The following is a 22,990-nucleotide window of genomic DNA, read 5'->3' as shown; positions in this document are numbered from 1 at the left end:
CCTAAGACACTTTATTGCAGGGGTAGGCAAAGGTGGCTCTTCTATGACATGTCAATTTCAACTGAGTCCCCAAGGAGAAGAACAGCCTATAAATCTAATTAATAATAATAAATAAACTCCCAGAATTCCTGAGCTAGCATGATTGGCTAAGAAATTCTGGGAATTCAAGTCCACAGGTCATAGAAGAGCCAACTTTGCCTATCCCTGCTTTATTGACTTTAAATCCAAAGTGCTGCACATCCCTAGGTTTTAGTGAGAGGCAAGTTTACAATTTTTATTTCTTTAACTTCCCAAATGCAACTTTAGTCTTATTCCGTGTTTAGTGTACTATATACTTTACATTATATCTAAGAATATTTTCTTATGCTTATATAACTCACATGGTCAAGATTTTATTGACTAGAGAAAACTCATGGTTCTTCTTGGGCACAGATGCTTGACTGTTAAAATTTATGGGTAAAGTTTATGGGTTATACTTTAACCACGTTGTAATAAACTAAATTATAACCACCAAAGTTCAGTCGAAGTGATTTTTTTTTCTTCCATTCAATTGTATCTGAGTCTGCCTGGAGTTTTCTTGGCCAGGTTTCTCAGATGCTGGTTTAATATTGCTTTTTTCATAGGGCTAGGGAGAATGATCACCCAAGATCACCCAGCTGCTTTGTGCCTATGGTGGGACTAAAAGTCACTGTCTCCTGATTGCTAGTCTGGTAGTTTAACCATTGGCTCTTCAATCCAGATTATCTAACTGTAATTGTATGTAGATTCAGTTGTTTCTTGGCTGGTTTTATGACATACCCTACTAGTGATTATTGAATTGTCTGGGGTCCTAGTCATTTTCTGAGCAAAATTCTGAGAATTCATCTTTCAGTAATTCTTATCAGAGATTTTTCTTTAAGGTTTTCCCACCATCTGAAATGTATCTTAAAGAGAATACCCCTCAGAAATTCCTTTCTTTTCTTCCTTTCTTTCACAGCTCAATTTATTTTTAAATATATTTTATACTGTTTTGCATGAGCTGCATCTTAATATAGTGTACAATGAAATGATTAAAACATTTCCTTGGAAGTAAAAATGTGTAAAAGTTGGGTGAAATGGTGCCTCACCGGGCAATAATTTTTGAATTAACTTACCTGGGATGGGATAATTGACAGAATCACCCAAAATTCAGGACCATGACTTTCATGAGATTGAAATTGGACAAATTTGAGGAGGCTTCATTAAAAGCTGCTATGGTGCTTTATGGCCATGGTCAGTCAAGTCACTTGATTGTGATTTCTGATGCTCCCTGCCAGCTTCCTACAAGGAAAGTCACAACAGGGAACCTGGCAAAAAGTCAGAAGTTTCCCTCTCTTCCTGTGGTTATTCTATTTCTCTTTAGGTAAGCAAATATCTCTGAAGTAATAACCCAAAAGGTCACAAGTTCTCTAGTATTCATTAAAAAAGCAGAGAGGTTGGCTGAAAAAGGAACAAAATAAAATCTATCCATAATATATGGGGAAAACCCAAGAGTTAAAAAGTCTTTAACTTTACCAGAACTTAAACATATAATAATAGACATCTGATGGTGGGAGAAATTATTCAAAAATGTATTATTTAATATGTGGTGAATATCCCAAAATGAGCCTTTATATTTCCTTAGAGCAGTGTTTCCCAACCTTGGCAACTTGAAGATATTTGCATTCGCTGGCTGGGGAATTCTGGGAGTTGAAGTCCAAATATCTTCAAGTTGCCAAGGTTGGGAAACACTGCCTTAGAGGATTGCACTTTTCTTGGGTATTAAGTTGCAAGATACTCATTTGGCTGTCTTTCATTTCACAATTTATAAAAGTTGATTTTAAAATGTTAATTTTGATAGGAAATGGTGCTACTATTTCTACCATCCGTTCCTCATGTCTGGTGGGATGTGCAATTACACAAGATCATTCCGACTCTCTTGTTCAAGCAGCTGCCATTTCCTGTCTCCAGCAACTTCACATGTTTGCACCTAGACATGTTAACCTTTCTAGTCTTGTTCCCAGTCTTTGTGTAAGTATATTTTGTCCTTCCTATATGTAGCAAAGGCAATAGTATTAGCACTTAGACTTATATACTGCTTCACAGTGCTTTCCAGCCCTCTCTAAAGGATTTACAGAGTCCAGCATATTGCCTCCAAAAATCTGGTTTCTTATTTAACCCACTTTGAAAGAATGGAAGGCTGAATCAACCTTGAGCTGGTGAGAATTGAACTGCTGGCAACTGGCAATCAGCAGAATTGGTCTGCAATATTGCATTTTAACCACTGTGCCGCACGGCTCATATAGCCCAAAATAGTGTTTCGCTAATGCTCATGATGACACCAACATTGTCCGATTGCTGCTTATTGCAAGCATGTATAAAATGTATTTTCTCTCTTTGTAATGAATTATATTGTATAATATTGTACAGTGGTGCCTGTAGATATGAGCTGCTCCACATGCGAGTATTCCAAGTTACGAGCCGCGACACGAGCGAAATTTCTGTTCGACACCCGAGCTCAAATACGGGATACGAGCCGAGCTTCCACTAGGTGGCGCAAGAATCTCCTTGCTTCCAGTTATCTCAGCGCGAAAAACAAAGTCTAAAGGCATTCGTTTGAGATGCGAGTTGATCGACTTACGAGCTCGGGTCTGGAACGAATTAAAATCGTATGTCGAGGTACCACTGTATAACAGATCTTTTTTAGTAACCTATAAATTTTGGAGTGCATTAAAGAAGTCTGAGGTTGGCATTTAGATTTATTAAATTCTTAAAATGCTTTTATCCTCTGAATGAAAATGAGACATAGTGTTGTATACTTATGAACCTTTCATGAAACTAATTCTTTTGTTACACTTTGCTTAAAATAGCAAAAACACAAAGGTTTTCAGTTATAATTGTTAATAAATTAATAATTGGTTCCAAAAATATTCCTTGCAGAATAATTAAACATTGTGCATGTTGTTTCTTTCTTTGAATAACAGTATGCTACAGTATGTTGTGTAGAAGTAGAATACTTAAATGTATTTTCCAGGAAGAAAAATATTGAATATCTGTTTAAAAATTGTATTTGGTTTTCTCATAAACTGAGTTGGTCCATACATCTTAACATTGCCAAGGTTGAGAAGCACAGATTGAAATGGTCTTACATAGTATGTAGGCAGCAAGAGAGTGCTATTAATCTGTAGAAGCTACAAACATTTTGAGGTAACCAAGCACTCTTCAGCTATTTTTTTATGGTTTTAGGTTCACCTATGCAGTTCCCACCTGCTTCTACGTAGGGCTGCAGTAGCATGTTTGAGACAGCTTGCCCAAAGAGAAGCAGCAGAAGTATGTGAATATGCTATGAGCTTAGCAAAAAATACTGGAGATAAAGAGAATAACGGGACAAGTAAGTATTGGATGAAATAGTGGACCTTCTTAAATGTATTTTCTGGTGGGGTTTTTGTTTTTTTTGGTTTGTTTTTCAGCTATGTTTTTCTCTCTCAAAAGTCTGCAAATAATGTGAATATTCTCTCCTTTTACAGGTTGATATATTGTTTTCTCTTGATTGGCTGGGGAAAGGCATTTGCTGATCTTAGGCCTTCAGAGATGAATAACAGTTTTATCTTCTGCGTTTTTAATTAACTGTTTTGTGTAACATGGAAAGATGCTTCCTAAGATATAGAAAGATGAATTGAAGAGATCTTATTAATTCAGCCTCATTGTGGAAATCTCAATGAAATCCTGCTGTAGTTTAATAGGTTTTTGTTCACATTGAAGATCTAGGGTGCTGCAATGTAACAATTATTTATTTATTTTTTTATCTATTTATCTATTTACATACTTACTTACTTACTTACTGACTGACTGACTGACTGACTGACTGACTGACTGACTGACTGGCTGACTGGCTGACTTACCTACTTACTTATTTATTGGATTTGTATGCTGCCCTCTCCGAGGACTCACGGCGGCTCACAAGATGTCAAAAAACAATATACAGTATACACAACTAAAAAAATTCAATTAATATAACTAAAACTTTAAAAAACACTAATAGAGTTAAAATCACCCATTATCATTCACACATTGAAACATTCTACATTCGCCGGCCAGAGGGATAGGGTCTAATGGCCCCAAGCCTGGCAGTATAAATAGGTATTTAAGTTTTTATGGAAGGCGAGGAGAGTGGGGGCGGTATGAATCTCCGTGGGAAGCTGATTCCAGAGGGCCCGGGCCCCCACAGAGATGGCTCTTCCCCTAGGTCCCGCCAAATGACGTTGTCTAGTTGACGGGACCTGGAGAAGGCTAACTCTGTGGGACTTAACCGGTTGCTGGGACTCATGCAGCAGAAGGCGGTCCCGGAAGTAATCTGGCCTGATGCCATTCTTGTTTATTTAATGGATTGTAGCCATTGTATTAACTATTATGGTTGGACATGAAGTTACATAATTCAGTAGAAAAATCTCAGATGTTGAACTACCTAATATATGTTTTGCCCTAGGACTTGGCTCTCGAAGAGATAGTCATAGCAGACATCGAGGAATTAATATAACAGAGACAGGACTGGAAGGAGTTCTCTTTGGAATGTTAGATCGTGAGACTGATCGGAAATTGTGTTCTGATATTCATGATACTTTGGGCCATATGCTTTCATCTCTGGCGGTGGAAAAGCTCTCTCACTGGCTAATGTTATGTAAGGATGTCCTCGCAGCATCCAGTGGTAAGAATCTGAAAATGACTTGGTAAATGAGAGAGGAAATTATTATTTGTTGTCTGCTCTTTCAATAGAGGTTCTTTTTTTACTGTAAAAGAACTGTGTAGTTTACAATCTGTTGTGTTTCAGCAAATTGTTCTATAAATTATTAAAAGATCATCTATGATAAACCAATATCTTTTTATTTATTTATTTGAATTTATGAATTCCCTAATTCCAGTGGACTCTGGACAGCTGATAAATAATTCCTAATTGCCTTAGACAACAGATGTGTCAGTGAAAAAAGCTTTGAATGGCTTTTGTGCTTTGACTTGGATACTAGGACTTAATAAATACCTTCATAAATGTGGCTTTGTGAAAGAAATTTTAAAGATTAATGTTTTGAAAGAGATTAAGGAGAAGATAATTTGGAGAGATGGTCCTCTAAAAGTTCTGTGATTCTTAATGTTAGGGATATAATTGCCTAAATGTTAAGACCGTATTATTTGAAATTTATGTGTAAAATTAGGTTGTAAACAAATAGCTCAATAAGTCATTTATTCATATATTTTCCTGACTTAATGGTATATCTATGAAATGTATTTAAATGTTAATGTTTTCCATAAACAAATAACTGACCTCATATTTTCAATGATTAGGCATATTTTAAAACATTTCATTGCAACCTAATACAAGTAGCTAAGATTTGTAAAACATTAACGTGCCTCATTATCTTTGTTGAATTAAAAAGCTGATAGTTTACAAATTGGCCATATGCTTTCCTTTCTTTATTTTGTTACCCTTAAAAGTCTAATTTCCTGATTCTTAAAAATGTTATTTTATTCTGAATTGCTTTCATTTGCAACTCAGATATTGTTGCACAAATTTTTATTTTTATACATTGTGTACAGCACTGCAAATGTAATGTTTGAATAGTTCAGATGGATCAAAAGACAAGGCAGGCTTTTAAAATGACAATATCTGGGAAATGAAATTCAGTCTTCTTTTTATCTCCTTTATGTGTCATTGTTTTCTTGGTAGAAATGTTAACATGTTGCCTACATTCTTGATAACTTTATCATAGTTTTCAGAGAAACCAGGCTATTTAAAGGCAAAACTGAAATTGTGAAATTGCAGTACCCTGAAATTATTTGCATTTCACCTGAAGGTTCACATCAGCTATTAGTTTCCATTGGGACCATTAGGTGGGTAATGATGGGAAATAAAGCTGCCTTTGTAATGGCATTCCAATTGCGAAAGCTGTCTTGTCTTGTCTTTTTCACAGATGAAAGAAATGCTGTTCTTCCACCCTTTTATAGGATGTGATTTTAATAACTAATTTTGGGTGTTTTATTCATGCTGCCATCCTCAATAGTTTGTACAAATAATAAATGTCTTATTATATACAGATATGACAACTACAGCTCCATTAGGAGGTGAAAAAGATGAAGACTTGGAGAAGAAGGATGAAATGGATGATGATACAATGTTTACTACACTGGGGGAAGAAGACAAATCAAAGCCCTCTGTGGCTCCTCGCTGGGCCACTCGAGTATTTGCCGCAGATTGCCTGTGTCGAATTATCATGCTCTGTGAATATGCAAATAAATCCCACTTTGATCTGGCTCTGGCCCGATCTGCCAAACTTAGAGACCCTAAAAGTAAGGAACTTTTTCTATGTGTTTTTTCTCTTTTTTCCCTTGAATTTGTTTATTAGCCACTGTAAAGTAACTTAAAACGTATCAGGAAAGACAATGAACTCAATCTGTATAGTCTGGAGGACAGAAGGAAAAGGGGGGACATGATCGAAACATTTAAATATGTTAAAGGGTTAAATAAGGTTCAGGAGGGAAGTGTTTTTAATAGGAAAGTGAACACAAGAACAAGGGGACACAATCTGAAGTTAGTTGGGGGAATGATCAAAGGCAACATGAGAAAATATTATTTTACTGAAAGAGTAGTAGATCCTTGGAACAAACTTCCAGCAGACGTGGTTGGTAAATCCACAGTAACTGAATTTAAACATGCCTGGGATAAACATATATCCATTGTAAGATAAAATACAGAAAATAGTATAAGGGCAGACTAGATGGACCATGAGGTCTTTTTCTGCCGTCAGTCTTCTATGTTTCTATGTTTCTATGAATGAATAATCAGATATTATTTTTGCCTGGATGAAAGATGGATTACTGTAGCCATATTATACTTTGAAATATTTGTTTGTTTGTTTATTTGTTTACTTACTTACTTGATTTTTATGCCTCCTCTCTCCGAGGACTCGGAGCGGCTCACAACATACAATATAAACTATACAAAATCTTAAATCCAATTAATTAAATAAAAATCTAACACCCCCCCCCTCCAAAGCCTAAAAAACAATCATCCCATTCAAATATCTTACATGGTTTATCATAATATAAAAAAATGCATCAGAGATATATTACAAGTATGTTTTCCTGAAGTCTTTTCTGTCTATTTTACATTTTAAATTGCTTATCAAAGTACAGGTAGTCCTTGACTTACAACAGTTCATTCAAAGTTACGATGGCACTGACAAAAGGGACTTATGACCATTTTTCACACTCAGAGGTGGGTTGCTCCTGGTTCAAACCGGATCTATAAAACCAGTAGCAGGAATTTCCCCCCGCTCGCCGAACCTGGTGCAATGGCCAGTTAGTCACACCCATAAACTGGGTCTCTCAGTGGCGCCATAGGCAGCACCATTTTATTTTTGGCTTCTGCGCATGAGCAGAAACTGGGTTTTGGCACTGCACATGTATGTGCCCCCATGCGGTGCGGGAGGAAGCTCACTGGCTGTGAGGTAAGTTAGAACCCACCCCTGTTCACACTTATAGCCATTGTAGCATCCCCATGGTCACGTGAGTAAAATTCAGATGCTTGGCAACTGATTCCTATTTATGACGATTGCAGTGTCCAGATTCATGTGATCCAGTTTTGTGAGCTTCTGAGAAGCAAAGTCAATGAGCAAAAAAGATTCCCTGAACAACCATATTACTAATTTAACAACTGCAGTGATTCACTTGACAAATGTGGTAAGAAAATTCATAAAATGGGCAAAGCTTACTTAACAAATTAAAAATATAAACTTTGGGCTCAATCGTGGTCATAAGTTGAAGGCTACCTATATGTGCTGCCTATTTAGATTTGTTTTTCTACAACTGAAATTTGTATAAAAGAAGATATTTTAAATCATACGTTGCTCCTTAATATTCTCATATTCACTTTTGAATACAGTGGTCCCTCGATTTTCACGGGTTCGAACTTCGTGAAACGGCTATACCACGGTTTTTCGAAAATATTAATTAAAAAATACTTCGCGGTTTTTTTCCCTATACTGTACCACGGTTTTTCCCACCCAATGACGTCATACGTCATCGCCAAACTTTCGTCAACCTTTAATAAATATTTTTTTTAATAAACTTTAATAAATAAACATGGTGAGTAATAATCTAAATGGTTGCTAAGGGAATGAGAAATTGCAGTTTAGGGGTTTAAAGTGTTAAGGGATGGCTTGTGATGCTGTTCATAGCCAAAAATAGTGTATTTACTTCCGCATTTCTACTTCACGGAAATTCGACTTTCGCGGGCGGTCTCGGAACGCATCGAGGGAACACTGTACTGTTATTTTATTTGTTTGTTTGTTTATTAATTTATTTGATTTTTACGCCGCCCTTCTCCTTGGACTCAGGGCGGCTTACAACATGTTAGCAATAGCACTTCATTTCTTCCTGCCTTCATTCACATTTTAAATGTATCTCAGACCATGGTTTATTGTAAAGCTGTTCATCATACTTTCCTCAGTCTGGTATAATGCAAAATATAGTTAATTCAACTGGGAAATCTTAAATGTAAGGAAGATCAAAGTGGTGGTACAAATATGGAACAAGACATTTTCTGTAGGCTATCATTATGAGCTTTTCATCTGAATGACTAATGTGCTTAAAAGTTGGGACACCATGCTTAAAATTTTCAGATATTTCCATATATCTTATAAAACAAGACACTGAATGTCATTTTTAAAAAAGATTTTAGATACGGTACTTAGTGTTAAATGGGGCAATTTATTTATATCCAGTAGTGATTTTTCCTTAACAGAAGACATCTTATGTTTTCATAGCTCATGCCATATAATTTTTTCTGATGTTCCCTATATTTTTTTTGTATCTCATCAGAAAACTACCCCAGGGAAGCAATTTCCAATAAAATAAATCATCATCATTATAATACACAAATTCTGTATGTGGATTTTGTCTTTTGAAACCCAATAAAACATGCATTTAATCTCTAACAGTTATTGCAATTTAATATTGAAATAAGATCAAAATTTAAAAGACGCTAAATGCAATGAAAGCCAAGATTGTAGGCTGTTTCTCATCTTTACACTCTTTGAATAGTTCTGTTTTATAGTATGAATTAAGCTTTTGTTTCAAATATACTGTGCATTGTTCCCTTAACCAAATTAACCAATGGCTTGAATCTTAGAAGTGATCACATGCTCTCTTATGCGAATAATAAGTACTATGAGCTCGTTAACTATAGTTTAGATTTTTGCAGAACATGAGATGAACTCTGCGACATTATTTTTAAAAATTCTTGTCTTGAGAAAAACAGTGCATACAAGACAAGTCTTGGCATTTGAAAAATGTTTTTGCTTAGGTTTTTTTTTTTTGGGGGGGGGGAGGACTTTGCTTTGCTGAAACTGGAGTAAATGCAGAACTTATATTTTTCTGAATCAAAGCTGGCCGATGGTGAGTGGCTTTTGATATACTGTAAGTCCTTTTCTTGCTTGTATTTTCAGATGACCTTCTAGTGCTTCATCTCTCGGATCTTATTCGCATGGCCTTTATGGCTGCAACTGACCACAGCAATCAGCTGCGAATGGCTGGTCTCCAAACCCTTGAAGACATTATCAAGAAATTTGCAGCAGTTCCTGAACCAGAGTTTCCAGGCCACGTAATTCTAGAACAGTATCAAGCTAATGTAAGATCATCTTTGGGGTTTTTGCCAGTTTAAAATCATATGCGGAAAGCTATATATCTCATCCCAGGATCTCATCCCCATCTGAGTCTACGGAGAGGGGCGGCATACAAATCTAATAAATTATTATTAAATTATTATTATTGCTTATGTTGGAGTTTTGAACTGCAGACTGCTTTTTGACAATGGTCAATGGTCTGTATACATACATAGTGTTTAGTTAGAGTTTTACTCTTGCTCTCATTTTCCCATCCTAAGATAAAACACAGGAAATAGTATAAGGGCAGACTAGATGGACCATGAGGTCTTTTTCTGCCGTCAGTCTTCTATGTTTCTATGTTTCTATGAGGATTTTCTCTAAAATTAAGATCAGGTATTTCTTCATAAAAGTTTGGATTATTCCAAGAAAAAGTGTTTCCTAATTTCTGTTAAATAGCAATAGCTATAGCATTTAGACTTATATACCGCTTCATAGTGCTTTTACAGCCCTCTCTAAGCAGTTTACAGAATCAGCATATTGCCCGCAACAATCTAGGTCTTCATTTTACCCACCTTGGAAGGATGGAAGGCTGAGTCAAACTTGAGCCTGGTGAGATTTGAACTGCTGAACTACAGCTAGTGGTTAGCTGAAGTAGCCTGCAGTGCTGCACTCTATAGAGCCACCCCGGCTCTATAAATTCATCAGTTAAAATGAATGTGATTTTGCCTGTTTTGTTTTGCTCTGTGACAGTACTGCATGTCTCAGAAAAACACCATTCATTCATTTGAAGAAATAGTATGTGAAAAATCTCATGATGTTTTCATTTGGAACAGTAAAAGTCTATGAGATTTGGCAGTTTTATAAGATTTTGACCATATTGAGAGTTGTTATATTATATTGCATTATAATATGGCATGTGTTCAAAACTAATGTAATGAACTGTATTGCAAGGGTCCACTAATACCTTCAGGGGACATATAGTGATTCCTGCTTTCCACTGTACACAGAAGCGTTCAGTTATGAAATAGTACTTCATATGACGCTTGCTAGCTGATGCTCTAAACTCCTACAAATTTAAGATAATTACATTTAAAAATACAGGGTGGATTATTCATTCATATCTTTTGCTTCCTGTGAATCCTTTTTTGAACTTAAAAGAACCTGTTGAAGAATATCCATTATTCTAGAGCTGTATCAAATAGCAACCCTGTCCTAACAGTAGCCCTTTCTTTAATCACCTATTAATAAAACCTGACTAGAATCCATTCAAATCACACGAAGTGCTCACTTCCTTTTTGACTGACATTAACACTATTGCTTATTTATTTATTTATTTATTTATTTATTTATTTATTTAATTCATTCGTTCATTCATTCATTTGTCCAATACACAAATACATAGGAAGAAAAATAGACATGTAGTAATATATATAAGGGTAAAAGTGAACGTAGAGGAGAGGATATATGAAAGAAAGAGAATATATATGATACGTGAGAGAAAGGAAAGACAATTGGACAGGGGACGAAAGGCAAATGCACTTATGTAAGCCCGTTACTGGCCTCTTAGGAACCTGGAGAGGTCAATCGTGGAGAGTCTAAGGGAGAAATGTTGGGGGTTAGGGGTTGACACAATTGAGTCCGGTAATGAGTTCCATGCTTCGATAACTCGATTGTTGAAATCATATTTTTTACAGTCAAGTTTGGAGCGGTTCGTATTAAGTTTGAATCTGTTGCGTGCTCTTGTGTTGTTGTGGTTGAAGCTGAAGTAGTCATTGACCGGTAGGACGTTGCAGCATATGATCTTGTGGGCAATACTCAAATCGTGTTTTAGGCGCCGTACTTCTAGGCTTTCTAGGCCCAGGATTGTTAGTCTATTTTCTTAGGATATTCTGTTTCGAGTGGAGGAGTGAAGGGCTCTTCTGGTGAAATATCTTTGGACATTTTCAAGGGTGTTGATGTCTGAGATGTGGTATGGGTTCCAGACAGATGAGCAGTAGTCTAGGATGGGTCTAGCAAAAGTTTTGTAGGCTCTTGTGAGTAGTGTGAGATTGCCTGAGCAGAAGCTGCGTAGGATCAGGTTAACAACTCTAGAAGCTTTTTTGGCGATATTGTTGCAATGGGCTTTAGCACTTAGGTCATTCGATATTAGTATTCCAAGGTCTTTTACTGAGTGTGGGTTATTACAGAAATGTTGGTATAAAACATACTTTAAAAACATAACAGTACTTTATGGATCTGCGTGCTTCTAATATTGAATGTTTCTCTTTGAAAATGACACTAACAGATGAAACAATTAACATAGAGTATACGAATTTCAATTTCGATTGCTGAGATATGAGATATTTTCTTGCTTTCTTCTTTAGGTTGGGGCTGCTTTAAGACCAGCGTTCTCCCAGGATACTCCTTCAGATATAACCGCAAAAGCTTGCCAGGTACAAAGAAAAGCATTATTGCCATATCAAAAATTCAAAACGCAATATGTGGAAGTGAACAGCAAATTGGATACGTAACTCTAAAAAAAATAGTATAAATATTGTTTTAGTGTTTTTCTTAGAACGTTATATTGAGAAAGCAACTCTTCTCTTTCAATTTTCTGATCATCTGCATCATAGTCCTATTCAACTATCTTTGAAAGTGATTAAGATATGTGGGTAGGGATTTTCCCATTTTGGTGTGAAAGGGGATTTTTCAAAAGGCAGGGGATAATTATTTGTATTAATCTCCCCTAGAAAGTGTACTCTCGTTTCTTTTGTTTCAGCCTTTTCTTCTTTTGCTGAGACGAGATTTGAACTGACATGTTATTGGATCCATGCTTTCATTGATTTTTTTGTTTTAGGTATGCAGTGCTTGGATTGGGAGTGGCGTAGTAAGTGACCTTAATGACCTCCGTCGTGTTCACAACCTTCTTGTCTCTTCTTTGGACAAAGTACAAACAGGAAAAGGATCTTCCAGCCAGCTGTATAGGGAGAGTGCCACTACAATGGAAAAACTGGCAGTCCTCAAAGCCTGGGCAGAGGTGAATGTTTAGCAATTACCATCTAGCAATTAGTTATTCTAGCTTTCCTGTGGAAGGAAGGATGCATTCAGTGCAAATACTCTGTAGTTCCCTGCTGTACCTCTCTGGATTTCATAGCCTAGAAATGCAGCCAAAATTAGCTAATTAACAAAATTACACTTGCTTGCTCCTATTGCAAGCAACATCTTTTTTTTAAAGGTTTTAAGCAGAAAACAATTACTTGAGCGATACTTTGAAGATACTCAGCATAGCTGAGTACTTCCATTGGCAGAATGTGGGAGGAAGAAATCACCATCGGTCCTCTTTTTGCTAGCAGTACTCAGTTCCAGTTCTGAGCCTGGGGCTGGGTTGGGTAACACTCTGAAATAGTGATAGTGTTATTTGAGGTTGAAGAGAAAGAGCAATTGCTTACAGTTGTAGCTATTGTGATTCACACATAGGTTCTGTGTTAGGCCTTCTGCTTCTCTTCTAATTCACTTCAGAAGAGGTACCAGCTTCATCTTCAATTTCTACAGATGTCCAGCTGGTCAATGATTACTCTCCAATATGACATTACATTAGGAGTCAATATTTCTCACGGCAAAAATGTCAGCTCAAAACTTGCAAAGCCAAAACAGGAAACGTGGTGCAAATAACTTTCAGATTTAAACTGCATAAACAATAGAGCAAAATAGCAATAGCATTTATAGCATTTAGATTTATATATTGCTTCACAGTGCTTTGCAGCCCTCTCTTAAGTGGTTTACAGAGAGTAAGCATATTGTCCCCAACAATCTGGGTCCTCATTTTACGGACCTTGGAAGGATGGAAGGCTACTTAACATCAACATGTTTTCACATTGTTAGAATTGATAGGCTCCTGCTTTCCAGTTTGTCTAACTCAACCAGAGTAAGTTTGAGCCTTCTAGCTATCTGGCATGTACTTCCAGGAACAGCAGATTATTTTGAAATAGCTTAGTCTTTTCTCAAGATACCATCATTCATGCAAAGTTTGCTCCCATTACTGGAATTTTGATTGGTGCTACCTATAGGTCTCATCCAGACAACAGTAAGATCATTCTAACTGATAACTTGCATGTTGGTGCAGTTCCCTAGGGGTTACTGACTATATGTCATTTTGTGCCTTCTTTTATAGCAGCTGTGCACACTTTTATGGTAGAATAAGGCAATGTATTGGCTGGCTGCTTGAGGAACTGGCAGTGATAATGCACAAATGGAAACATCATGTTTTAGTCCTAGCCATTTGCTTCTCTTATTGGGGTACCCTAATAATACGACACATAATAGTACATAATAATAAGTTCTGCACCATCTATGTCAACAAGTACACTCCCCTGCTTTAGCAGAAGTGGCTTTGTTTATTAATTTTTAGAAAATAAGTTCTAGTTACAGTGTCTCCAAAGTTTCTTGTATTTATTTTGCCTGTTTTTATGGATTCTGTGGATGACACCAGAATCATTCAGGGCAGATCTCATGCTGTTCTATAGAATAGAACTTTTTCCATTGCCAGTTTGGTCTAGTGGTTAAGGCACCAAGGCTAGAAAACGGGGAACCATGAATTCTAGTCCCCTATTAAGCCAGTCGAGTGACCTTGGGTCAATCACTCTCTCAGCCCAACTCATCTCACAAAGTTGTTGTGGGGAAAAAGGGAAGAAAAAGGTGTGTTGGATATGTTCACCTCTTTGAGTTATTTGTAAAAACAGTAAAGGATGGATACAAACAAACAAATAAGTAAGTTGCTTGCTTGCTTGCTTGCTCAATTACTCACTCCCCAGGAAAACACCACAATGGGACTGACCATTTAGACATTAGTACTTTTAAATTTATGAATGGAATTATGGTCTTTCAGCTAAGGATCAATTCTGTGGCGATTTCAATAGCCCTAATGCATGGCTTTACTGTTTTTTTCTTCACTCAATTATAAAACAGTTTTGAAAATAAATATCAAATTTTTTCCTCCATAACATATTTCCATGCTGAAAAATTCTATCCATCATCATCATCATCATCATATTATTATTATTATTATTATTATTATTATTATTATTATTATTATTTATTATTATTAATCTGCCGCTCCTCTCCAAGGACTCCATGCTGGTATTGCTTTTTAGTCTCCAGATTATGCCTTTTTCATTTTCTGACATGGCCTGACAGAGCTTAGCATAACATTTTACCTATGTCTTTCATTCAGATGGGCCCTACTTTTTTTTTTCATAAGGACAAAATTGTTGGTTTTTGGGGGGGGGAGTGTCGGCTGAAAGACAAAGTCTGAATTTGTGCCATGTTTTTTCAAAGCCTGTTGAGATGTCCTTCCCAGATTTTCGATCCTGGATGGATTCTATGGCATCTTGGGTTTCTTAGAACTTATAACCTCTATAAAGTGGCCACTTTCATTATTTAGTCGCAGGAAAAGTACTTCGTCTACACTTAGGTTTGAACTTAGTTTATCTTCATGCTAATCCTTTAAAATTTGATCCCCTGCTAGAGATCTTGGGAACTAAGAAAAAAAAATAGCAGTGGCAGGGTAGACTCACGCTTTTCTATAAAGTATTAATTATCTATCTATCTATCTATCTATCTATCTATCTATCTATCTATCTATCTATCTATCTATCTATCTATCTATCTATTTATTTAGGGGGTTTTTTAATGCCGCCCTTCTCCTTAGACTCAGGGTGGCTTACAATATGTTAGCAATAGCACTTTTTAACAGAGCCAGCCTATTGCCCCCACAATCTGGGTCCTCATTTTACCCACCTCGGAAGGATGGAAGGCTGAGTCAACCTTGTGCCGGTGATGAGATTTGAACCGCTGACCTGCAGATATAGCAGTCAGCTTTAGTGGCCTGCAGTACTGTAGAGTTAATGTAGAGATCCTACCAAATTCCTAAGCTCTTTTAGGACTTTCTCTTATAATTTTTCATTTAAAATTTCTAATACAGCTATTTTGATTCTTTTTTAAAACTTTATGGTTGTCAAGCCTTTAAATTAAATTGAAAAATACTTCCATGATGCTTTAAGTCCATGTAAATTTCCTAAGAAATGTTAGAGTTGTTCATTTCTTGCAGAGAATGTAACGCATATATAAAACACAATAATTGTGAGCTAGCTTGACATGGTATGCTAAGTTTTTAAATGAAATACTTTGCAGGTACAGACTTGCTGGCTGATCTTAGGTAACATTCTTATCTCAGGCTCTCTCCTCTGAATGCAAAACAGTCAAAATAATGAACTATTTTTCTGGAATATGGTGAGAATGAATATCAGAGCATTTGTCATTTGTCCAGGGATGGCTTAAATTTTTTTAGCAAGAGGTCCAGTTGCCAGACCCATCCTTGAATACAGTTCATCTGTCGAGTCCGCGGAGAGGGGCGGCATACAAATCTGATTAAACTTAAACTTAAACTTAAACCCATACCACATCTCGGACATCAACACCCTTGAAAATGTCCAAAGATACTTCACCAGAAGAGCCCTTCGCTCCTCCACTTGAAACAGAATACCCTACGAAACTAGACTCACTATCCTGGGTCTAGAAAGCTTAGAACTAGGTCGCCTAAAACACGATCTAAGTATTGCCCACAAGATCATATGCTGCAACGTTCTACCTGTCAATGACTACTTCAGCTTCAATCGCAACAACACAAGAGCACGCAGCAGATTCAAACTTAATATTAACCGCTCCAAACTTGACTGTAAAAAATATGACTTCAGCAAGCGAGTTGTCGAAGCGTGGAACTCATTACCTGACTCAGTAGTGTCTATTTCTCTCTCCCTCCCTCTTTCTCTCCCTTCCTTCTTTCTCTCTCCATCCCTCTTTCTTTCTTTTCTTCCTTCCTTCCTCTCTTTTTTGCTCTCTTTCTCTCTCCCTCCCTACCTCCCTCTATGTCTTTCTCTCTCTCTCCTTCCCTCCCTCTCTTTCTATCTCTCTATTGCTTTCTTTCTCTCTCTCTCTTGCTTGAGTGGGCATGGGCATGGTTGGCATAGCCTAGTTGGCCTCTTACACCATGGCAGGAGGAGCGTTTTTGGCCTGACTGGATTCGAGAGGCTTTCCTCAAGCTTCCAGGAGGATGAAAACAGCCACCCCGGTTTCCATAGACCTCTGGAAACAGACCTGTTTCCTGCTTTTCCAAATGTCTGGTACACCCCTTTTTGGCCCTCCCTGAGTCTCCACGCGCACCCTGCATCCAAAACAGGCCATTTGGGGACTCCTGGGAGGGGAAGGGGTGCGGGTGGGATTTGGGGGTTCTCCGAACTGCACAGAATATTAGCTAGAGGTTCTCCCAAAGCCTTGAACCTCCAGCATCCCACCCCCTGAATTTGTGATTACTAAAATTTTTCTGTTATTCAATTGTATTTACAGTACTGTATATATAATGGTACTAGTAAAATTAATTCAGATCAGTACCTAAATTCTCTTTTTAAAGTTTTTTGTTAAGTAATCAGAGTTCAATATATAGTCAGTTTAATGATATATATGTCATATTCTATATTCCCTACCCACATAATAATATGTTGCATGAATTTTACATAAAGGTATATGTTGTAGCTATGAAGATTAAAAAAGAAGCGGAGACCAAACCAAAGAAAGCAGCAAAAAATGGAGGAGATGATGACGACGATGATTATGGCACGGGAGATGAGCTGCCACCAGATAGTCTGATAACTCTTGTTCAACCAGAGCTGCCCACTCTTAGCCGCCTCTGGTTAGCTGCCCTCAAAGACTATGCCCTTTTGACATTACCAGCTGAATTTGCAAGTCAGCTTCCTCCAGACGGTAAGGCATAGAGTTTATTCAAAATCCAGTTACAAAGATACAAGGCAGAAAGCTCAACATTATCCATTCATTTGCTCTGCTGTCCTTTCTGACATGATAGAAGATTGCAAAAATGCAAGGGTGCAATAATTACTTTTGGTCAAAAGCATTTGGGCGGAGAAGGAAATTGCATCAAAAATATCATTCCTAATTGCTTATAACCTGCCATTTACAAGTTAGTAAACTTAGTGTATCAGCAACATTTTTATACCACCTCTTTAAACATATTGCTTTGAAATTCATTTTAAGAGTGCCTTAATCTTCAAGTCCTCATGCATGAAGCAATTTGGTAAACATAAGTGATACCAATAATTCAACTGTTCTGTTAATTTGACAATCCGTATGATATACTGGAATCAAACTAAGCAGTTATATTATGAATTATATCTTTATACAAGCTACAGATACTTACATTATATCACTAATGCGTCCAGATGTATTAGTAGCTATCATTTGATCATTCACTTCTTGCCACAAGACTTCTTCTCACAGTATTTGTTTTTGTAATGTACTTCTATTTGCTTCTTTTTTCTCGTGCTTAGTCACAGTGGACCTTGCTAGGTTATGGGGCTTTTTGTGGTGCTTAGCCTTTTTCTTTGGGACACCTCGTTGAACCTCATTTGTGCCTCATGGCTCATTCCATCTTCTTCATTCCAAATTGGTCTCTCACAATTTCAATGAATTGATTTTTCTGCTGGCTGTTTGTAAACCACTTAGGAGTCAGAACAAGCTTGTGAGATCTGGGAACAGCCTTCCACTGTTGCAATTGAGAATTTGGCACCATCAGCTTGCAGCCATTGGCACAATTCAGGCTCCATTTGTAGATGGCTCACAGTTAACATTGTTGGACTCTGGTGCTGTCCTCGGTCATCTTGAGGAAACTGGAGAGCCAGCTTCCCATAATGGATTGAAATTGTGACGGACCTATACAAGCCAGCTTGAGCCATGTGTTGTGAAATGGCAAATAACTCCATTACCAATCAAGCAAGAGACTTTTGAGAAGAAATCTGCCACCCAAAAGCTTTTTGGACACTTTGTGACCGGACTGACTCAGGGAAAATATTTACATATATGCTGAAATCTCTGATTATCTAAAATGGGTGTTTGAACCATGCATTGTAAATATTCTCTTGACTTTGGTATGAGTCAACAGAACTGTGTAGATTTCTTGAGAATAACCTGATATTGCAGTAATTTCCCATTGCTGCCTTCTAGGTTATTTTTTGATAGCTCTTGTTAGCTTATAAGTGTGATATTCATAACTATTTCCCATCCAAAAACCAAGAAGGTCCAGCTCTGTTTGTCTTCTGAATCCAGACAAGAGGGATCAGGTGTCTCTGGGTCTTAAGGGATATTTTACAAACAATGTATTGAAACGATAGTACAATTGTTATTGTCTCTATCCCTTATTAAAATGCATTATGATTCTTTAACAGGTGGAGCATTTTACACTCCTGAGACTATTGATACAGCTAGACTGCATTATCGGAATTCTTGGACCCCAATTTTACATGCAGTTGCGCTATGGCTCAACAGTACAGGGTTTAATGCCTGTGAAACAACAGAAGATGCCTCAGCAACCACACCTCCACAAAAGCACGCCACACCCATTATGTTAAACCCGGCGTCAGAAACTCCACCTTCTATCAAAACTTTGCAAGAAATAAATAAAGATAGAATGCATTTGATTTTAGGTAATGCTTTTCAGTCCATTACAACCTACGGTCCCAATTGAGCCCCAAATCTATGTTGCTTTTAGTGAGATATTTGTTAAGTGAGTTTTACCCCATTTTATGACTTACCTTGCCACATTTGTTAAGGGAGTTAATGAAGTTGATGAATTACTTATAGACAGTTGTTTTGCCTGATGAAGACGAACCCTTGGTGACAATGATTCAGCCGTATTATTGTACCAGGCTGCTAGTTCCTATTTTCTGCTTACCTTCGGGAGGTGTCTGCTTTTATGAGATCTATTCCATAGCATGGGAAGAGACAAAGCCTTGAAATCATACTCTAGTTAAACTGCATCATTTGCCTGCATTACGCTGCATTAAATACACACCCATTTTTGCATGTTAAATATTAAGCAATTTCAGGTTTCCCCATTGATTTTACTTGTCAGAAAATTGCAAAAGGTGACCCCATGATCCTGGGACACTGCAACTGTCATAAATGTGAATCAGTTGTCAAGCATCCAAATAAGGTGGGTTCCACTTACTTTCGCCACTGGTTTGCATCACAACATTTCAAATCACACATGTCCCCTTGTGCGATTTGACTTGCTCAGAAGGTGGATTCAGTCTGAAACATCAGCTGTGCTTCAGGTGAAGAAATAAAGGTCAGTTTTAACCCAGGGGTGGGCAGGAGGGCTTTTTTTCAAAGCACAGGACAAGAAGAAGTCATCCAAACAAAGAAAAATTGGCTGAAAATTCAGAAAAAAAAGATGGTGGTGAGCAGAGACTGGCACAGACAAAACTGGATCCATGACACCAAAATTACATCACCAGCGGGTCACTAATGGTTCAGGCGATCTGGTCCGAAGCGGGAGGAACCCGTCTCTGATCCCAATGTAAATCATGTGACCATGGCGATGCTGCAGCTTTCATAAATGTGAATTACAATCATAAATCACTTTTTTCAGCTTCGTTGTAACTTGGAACAGTCACTAAGTCAACTGTTGTAAGCTGAGGGCTACTTGTAGTGTATCCATTGCTTTATCACACATTAGCCAAATAACAGGATTATTATTTTTAGGTTAATGCTAGTTTCAAGTATATCCAGATTTCAATTTCTTTGTAGTATGTGAAAACACTGTGTTGCTGAAACTAAAAACCTCAAGATTTAATATTACAGCTTTTGCATGTTAAAAACTATTAAGACCTGTACTTCATCCATGCTTTAAAATCTGCAAAAATACTACTTTATTAATAAATCTAATGTAATTTGCTTCCCAGGTGTTAGCATACAGTTTCTATGTTCTCCTCGACCAGAAGAGCCTGTCGAACATGTTATGTCCTGTTTGCAAGCAGTGCACACTTTACTTGATTCCTCTTGTGCTAGAACGCATATTGCAGAAGATCAGGTATGTTGCAGACAGATTATTGTTGTAGTCCATTAAGCATGCAGAAAATTGAACAGATTATTTGAAAATGAAATGAAAGGAATATGGTCTGGAAACATTTATGAAATATTAGTGGATGTCTTCCCTTATTGTTCTTATTAATAACTATTAAGAGAAAAACGTAATCAAATAACAGGTCGTTATTTTGGAAATTTAATAACAAAACATTAACCAAAGCATTAAAAAAAACCACCAATGAAAATTAATGGTTAAAGAAGAATGAATAAATAGAAGCACATACTATTCCCCACAGCATGGAGAAGCCGAGATAGTTAAATTGATTCTTTTATCTAAAGAAAGAGAATATATTTAATTTTTGTTTCTGTTTGAAAATTGCATCATTGAAAATTTTGCTCTAAAAGCTGCAATACACTTTTATATATGTTGCTGTTGTTGTTGTTGTTGTTATTATTATTATTATTATTATTATTTATATTTGTATGCCGCCCGTCTCCAAAGACTCGGGGCAGTTTTAAATTTATTTGGACTTGTGTATCTCAGCTAATTAAAATGTAGATTCAATAGCAAATGTACATAAGTTGAAATGTAAAATAAATTAAGACAAATGAGCAGAAAGTAAGAAAGTTGCAAAGAAAAACAACAGATCAGTGCCAAGTTATATGTCTGACCAATGGAAATTAATGGTTAAAGAAGAGTGAATAAATAGAAGCATATACTATTCCCCACACCATGGAGAAGCCAAGATAGTTAAATTGATTATTTTATCTAAAGAAGAGAATACATTTAATTTTTGTTTCTGTTTGAAAATTGCATCCAGATTTTGTGCTTGCAATGGGGGAAAAATGAAACATTGATTTTGTTTTTGCTTTGATTAGATAGGCTTGTTGCTACAGAAGTGGCTAGTATATAATGTTGTATAAAAGTAAAAAGTTGAGGTTGCAATATTGTTATTGTCTACTGTGCTAAAGAGAGTTGGAAGATGGTGCCTTTTTATTTCTCAGTTTGCTATTTTACTTTTTAAAATTTCTCATTGCATTTATACTTTGATAAACGAATAAAATGTATTTTAAAAAATGGGATAGAACATCACAAATGTCACTTTTTGAATCTGTGCTTACAATTAATTTTTAAAGCTACTTGGTGTTGAACTTCTGAGCGTGCTCCATCGACTCTTGTTGACCTGCAATCCTCCTTCAGTTCAACTCTTGGTTACGGAAGTGGTGCAACAGATTATAAGAGCTGCTCAAGATCATTTACAAGAAAAAAGAAATACATTGAGTAAGAAATACCTGTTTCTTTTCATGTTACAGATGTCCAGATTAGAGAAATAATGAAATAGGCTACATAAAACTGTCATCTTGGCTCATGTATTGGCTTAACTAAAGTGTTCGGAAACTTCAGATCGTGCAGAATGTGGCCGCGAGAGCCATCGTGGGGCTCCCTAGATTCGCCCACATTTCTGCAACACCCCGTGGCCTACATTGGCTGCCAATCAGTTTCCGGTCACAATTCAAAGTGTTGGTCATGACCTTTAAAGCACTACATGGCAGTGGACCAGAATACCTCCGGAACCGCCTTCTACCGCACGAATCCCAGCGGCCGATAAGGTCCCACAGAGTTGGCCTTCTCCGGGTCCCGTCAACCAAACAATGTCGTTTGGTGGGCCCCAGGGGAAGAGCCTTCTCTGTGGCGGCCCCGGCCCTCTGGAATCAACTCCCCCCAGAGATTAGAACGGCCCCCACCCTCCTTGTCTTTCGCAAATTACTTAAGATCCACCTATATCGCCAGGCATGGGGGAACTAAGACATCCTCCCCCAGGCTTTTATATTTTATGTTTGGTATGTATGTGCTGTATGGTTTTAATTGCTGGGGTTTTATATATGTTTTTTAATATTGGATTTGTTTTACTGCTATATTGTTTTATTATTGTTGTGAGCCGCCCCGAGTCTTCGGAGAGGGGCGGCATACAAGTCCAATAAATTATTATTATTATTATTATTATTATTATTATTATTATTATTATTATTATTATCTGCTCTGGCCCCTGGATGTTCATTTTTGATAATTTACAAAGTATTTAAAATATGTCCAGGTACATTTGCAGGATTAAAAAGAAATATCTTTAATAAAATACTTTTTGCTCTAAAAAGCTGCAATATGCTGTTATATATGACGTTTTAAATTTATTTGGACTTGTGTATCTCAGCTAATTAAAATATAGATTCAATAGTAGCTGTACATAAGTTGAAATGTAAAATAAATTAAGACAAATGAGCAGAAAGTAAGAAAGTTAAAAAGAAAAACAACAGATCAGTGCCAAGTTATATGCCTGACAGTTTATTTGGAATTCTAAGGGAAATTGTTCATGAGAAGTCTTGGTGTCCTCTCGTGATTTTTGTATCCTTTTAACTTCATTGGTATG

General features: G+C 36.9%; 1 protein-coding gene across 3 annotated transcripts in view; it reads left to right on the top strand.

Annotated features, from left to right (window-relative positions):
* HEATR5B (HEAT repeat containing 5B) overlaps nt 1-22,990 on the top strand; it is a 63,933-nt gene that overhangs the window by 29,486 nt on the left and 11,457 nt on the right. For all 3 annotated transcript variants that reach the window (XM_070734128.1, XM_070734127.1, XM_070734130.1), the window contains 11 exons: nt 1,859-2,028; nt 3,244-3,388; nt 4,484-4,702; nt 6,085-6,336; nt 9,495-9,676; nt 12,017-12,085; nt 12,490-12,669; nt 17,207-17,447; nt 18,923-19,180; nt 20,441-20,568; nt 21,702-21,846. In XM_070734128.1, coding sequence (XP_070590229.1) covers nt 1,859-2,028; nt 3,244-3,388; nt 4,484-4,702; nt 6,085-6,336; nt 9,495-9,676; nt 12,017-12,085; nt 12,490-12,669; nt 17,207-17,447; nt 18,923-19,180; nt 20,441-20,568; nt 21,702-21,846 — 1,989 coding nt within the window. The remainder of the gene's footprint in view (nt 1-1,858; nt 2,029-3,243; nt 3,389-4,483; nt 4,703-6,084; nt 6,337-9,494; nt 9,677-12,016; nt 12,086-12,489; nt 12,670-17,206; nt 17,448-18,922; nt 19,181-20,440; nt 20,569-21,701; nt 21,847-22,990) is intronic.

Source organism: Erythrolamprus reginae, chromosome 1 (assembly GCF_031021105.1).
Source record: "Erythrolamprus reginae isolate rEryReg1 chromosome 1, rEryReg1.hap1, whole genome shotgun sequence".
NCBI classification, from domain to species: Eukaryota; Metazoa; Chordata; class Lepidosauria; order Squamata; family Dipsadidae; genus Erythrolamprus; species Erythrolamprus reginae.
This window is presented reverse-complemented; position numbering and strand designations above follow the sequence as displayed.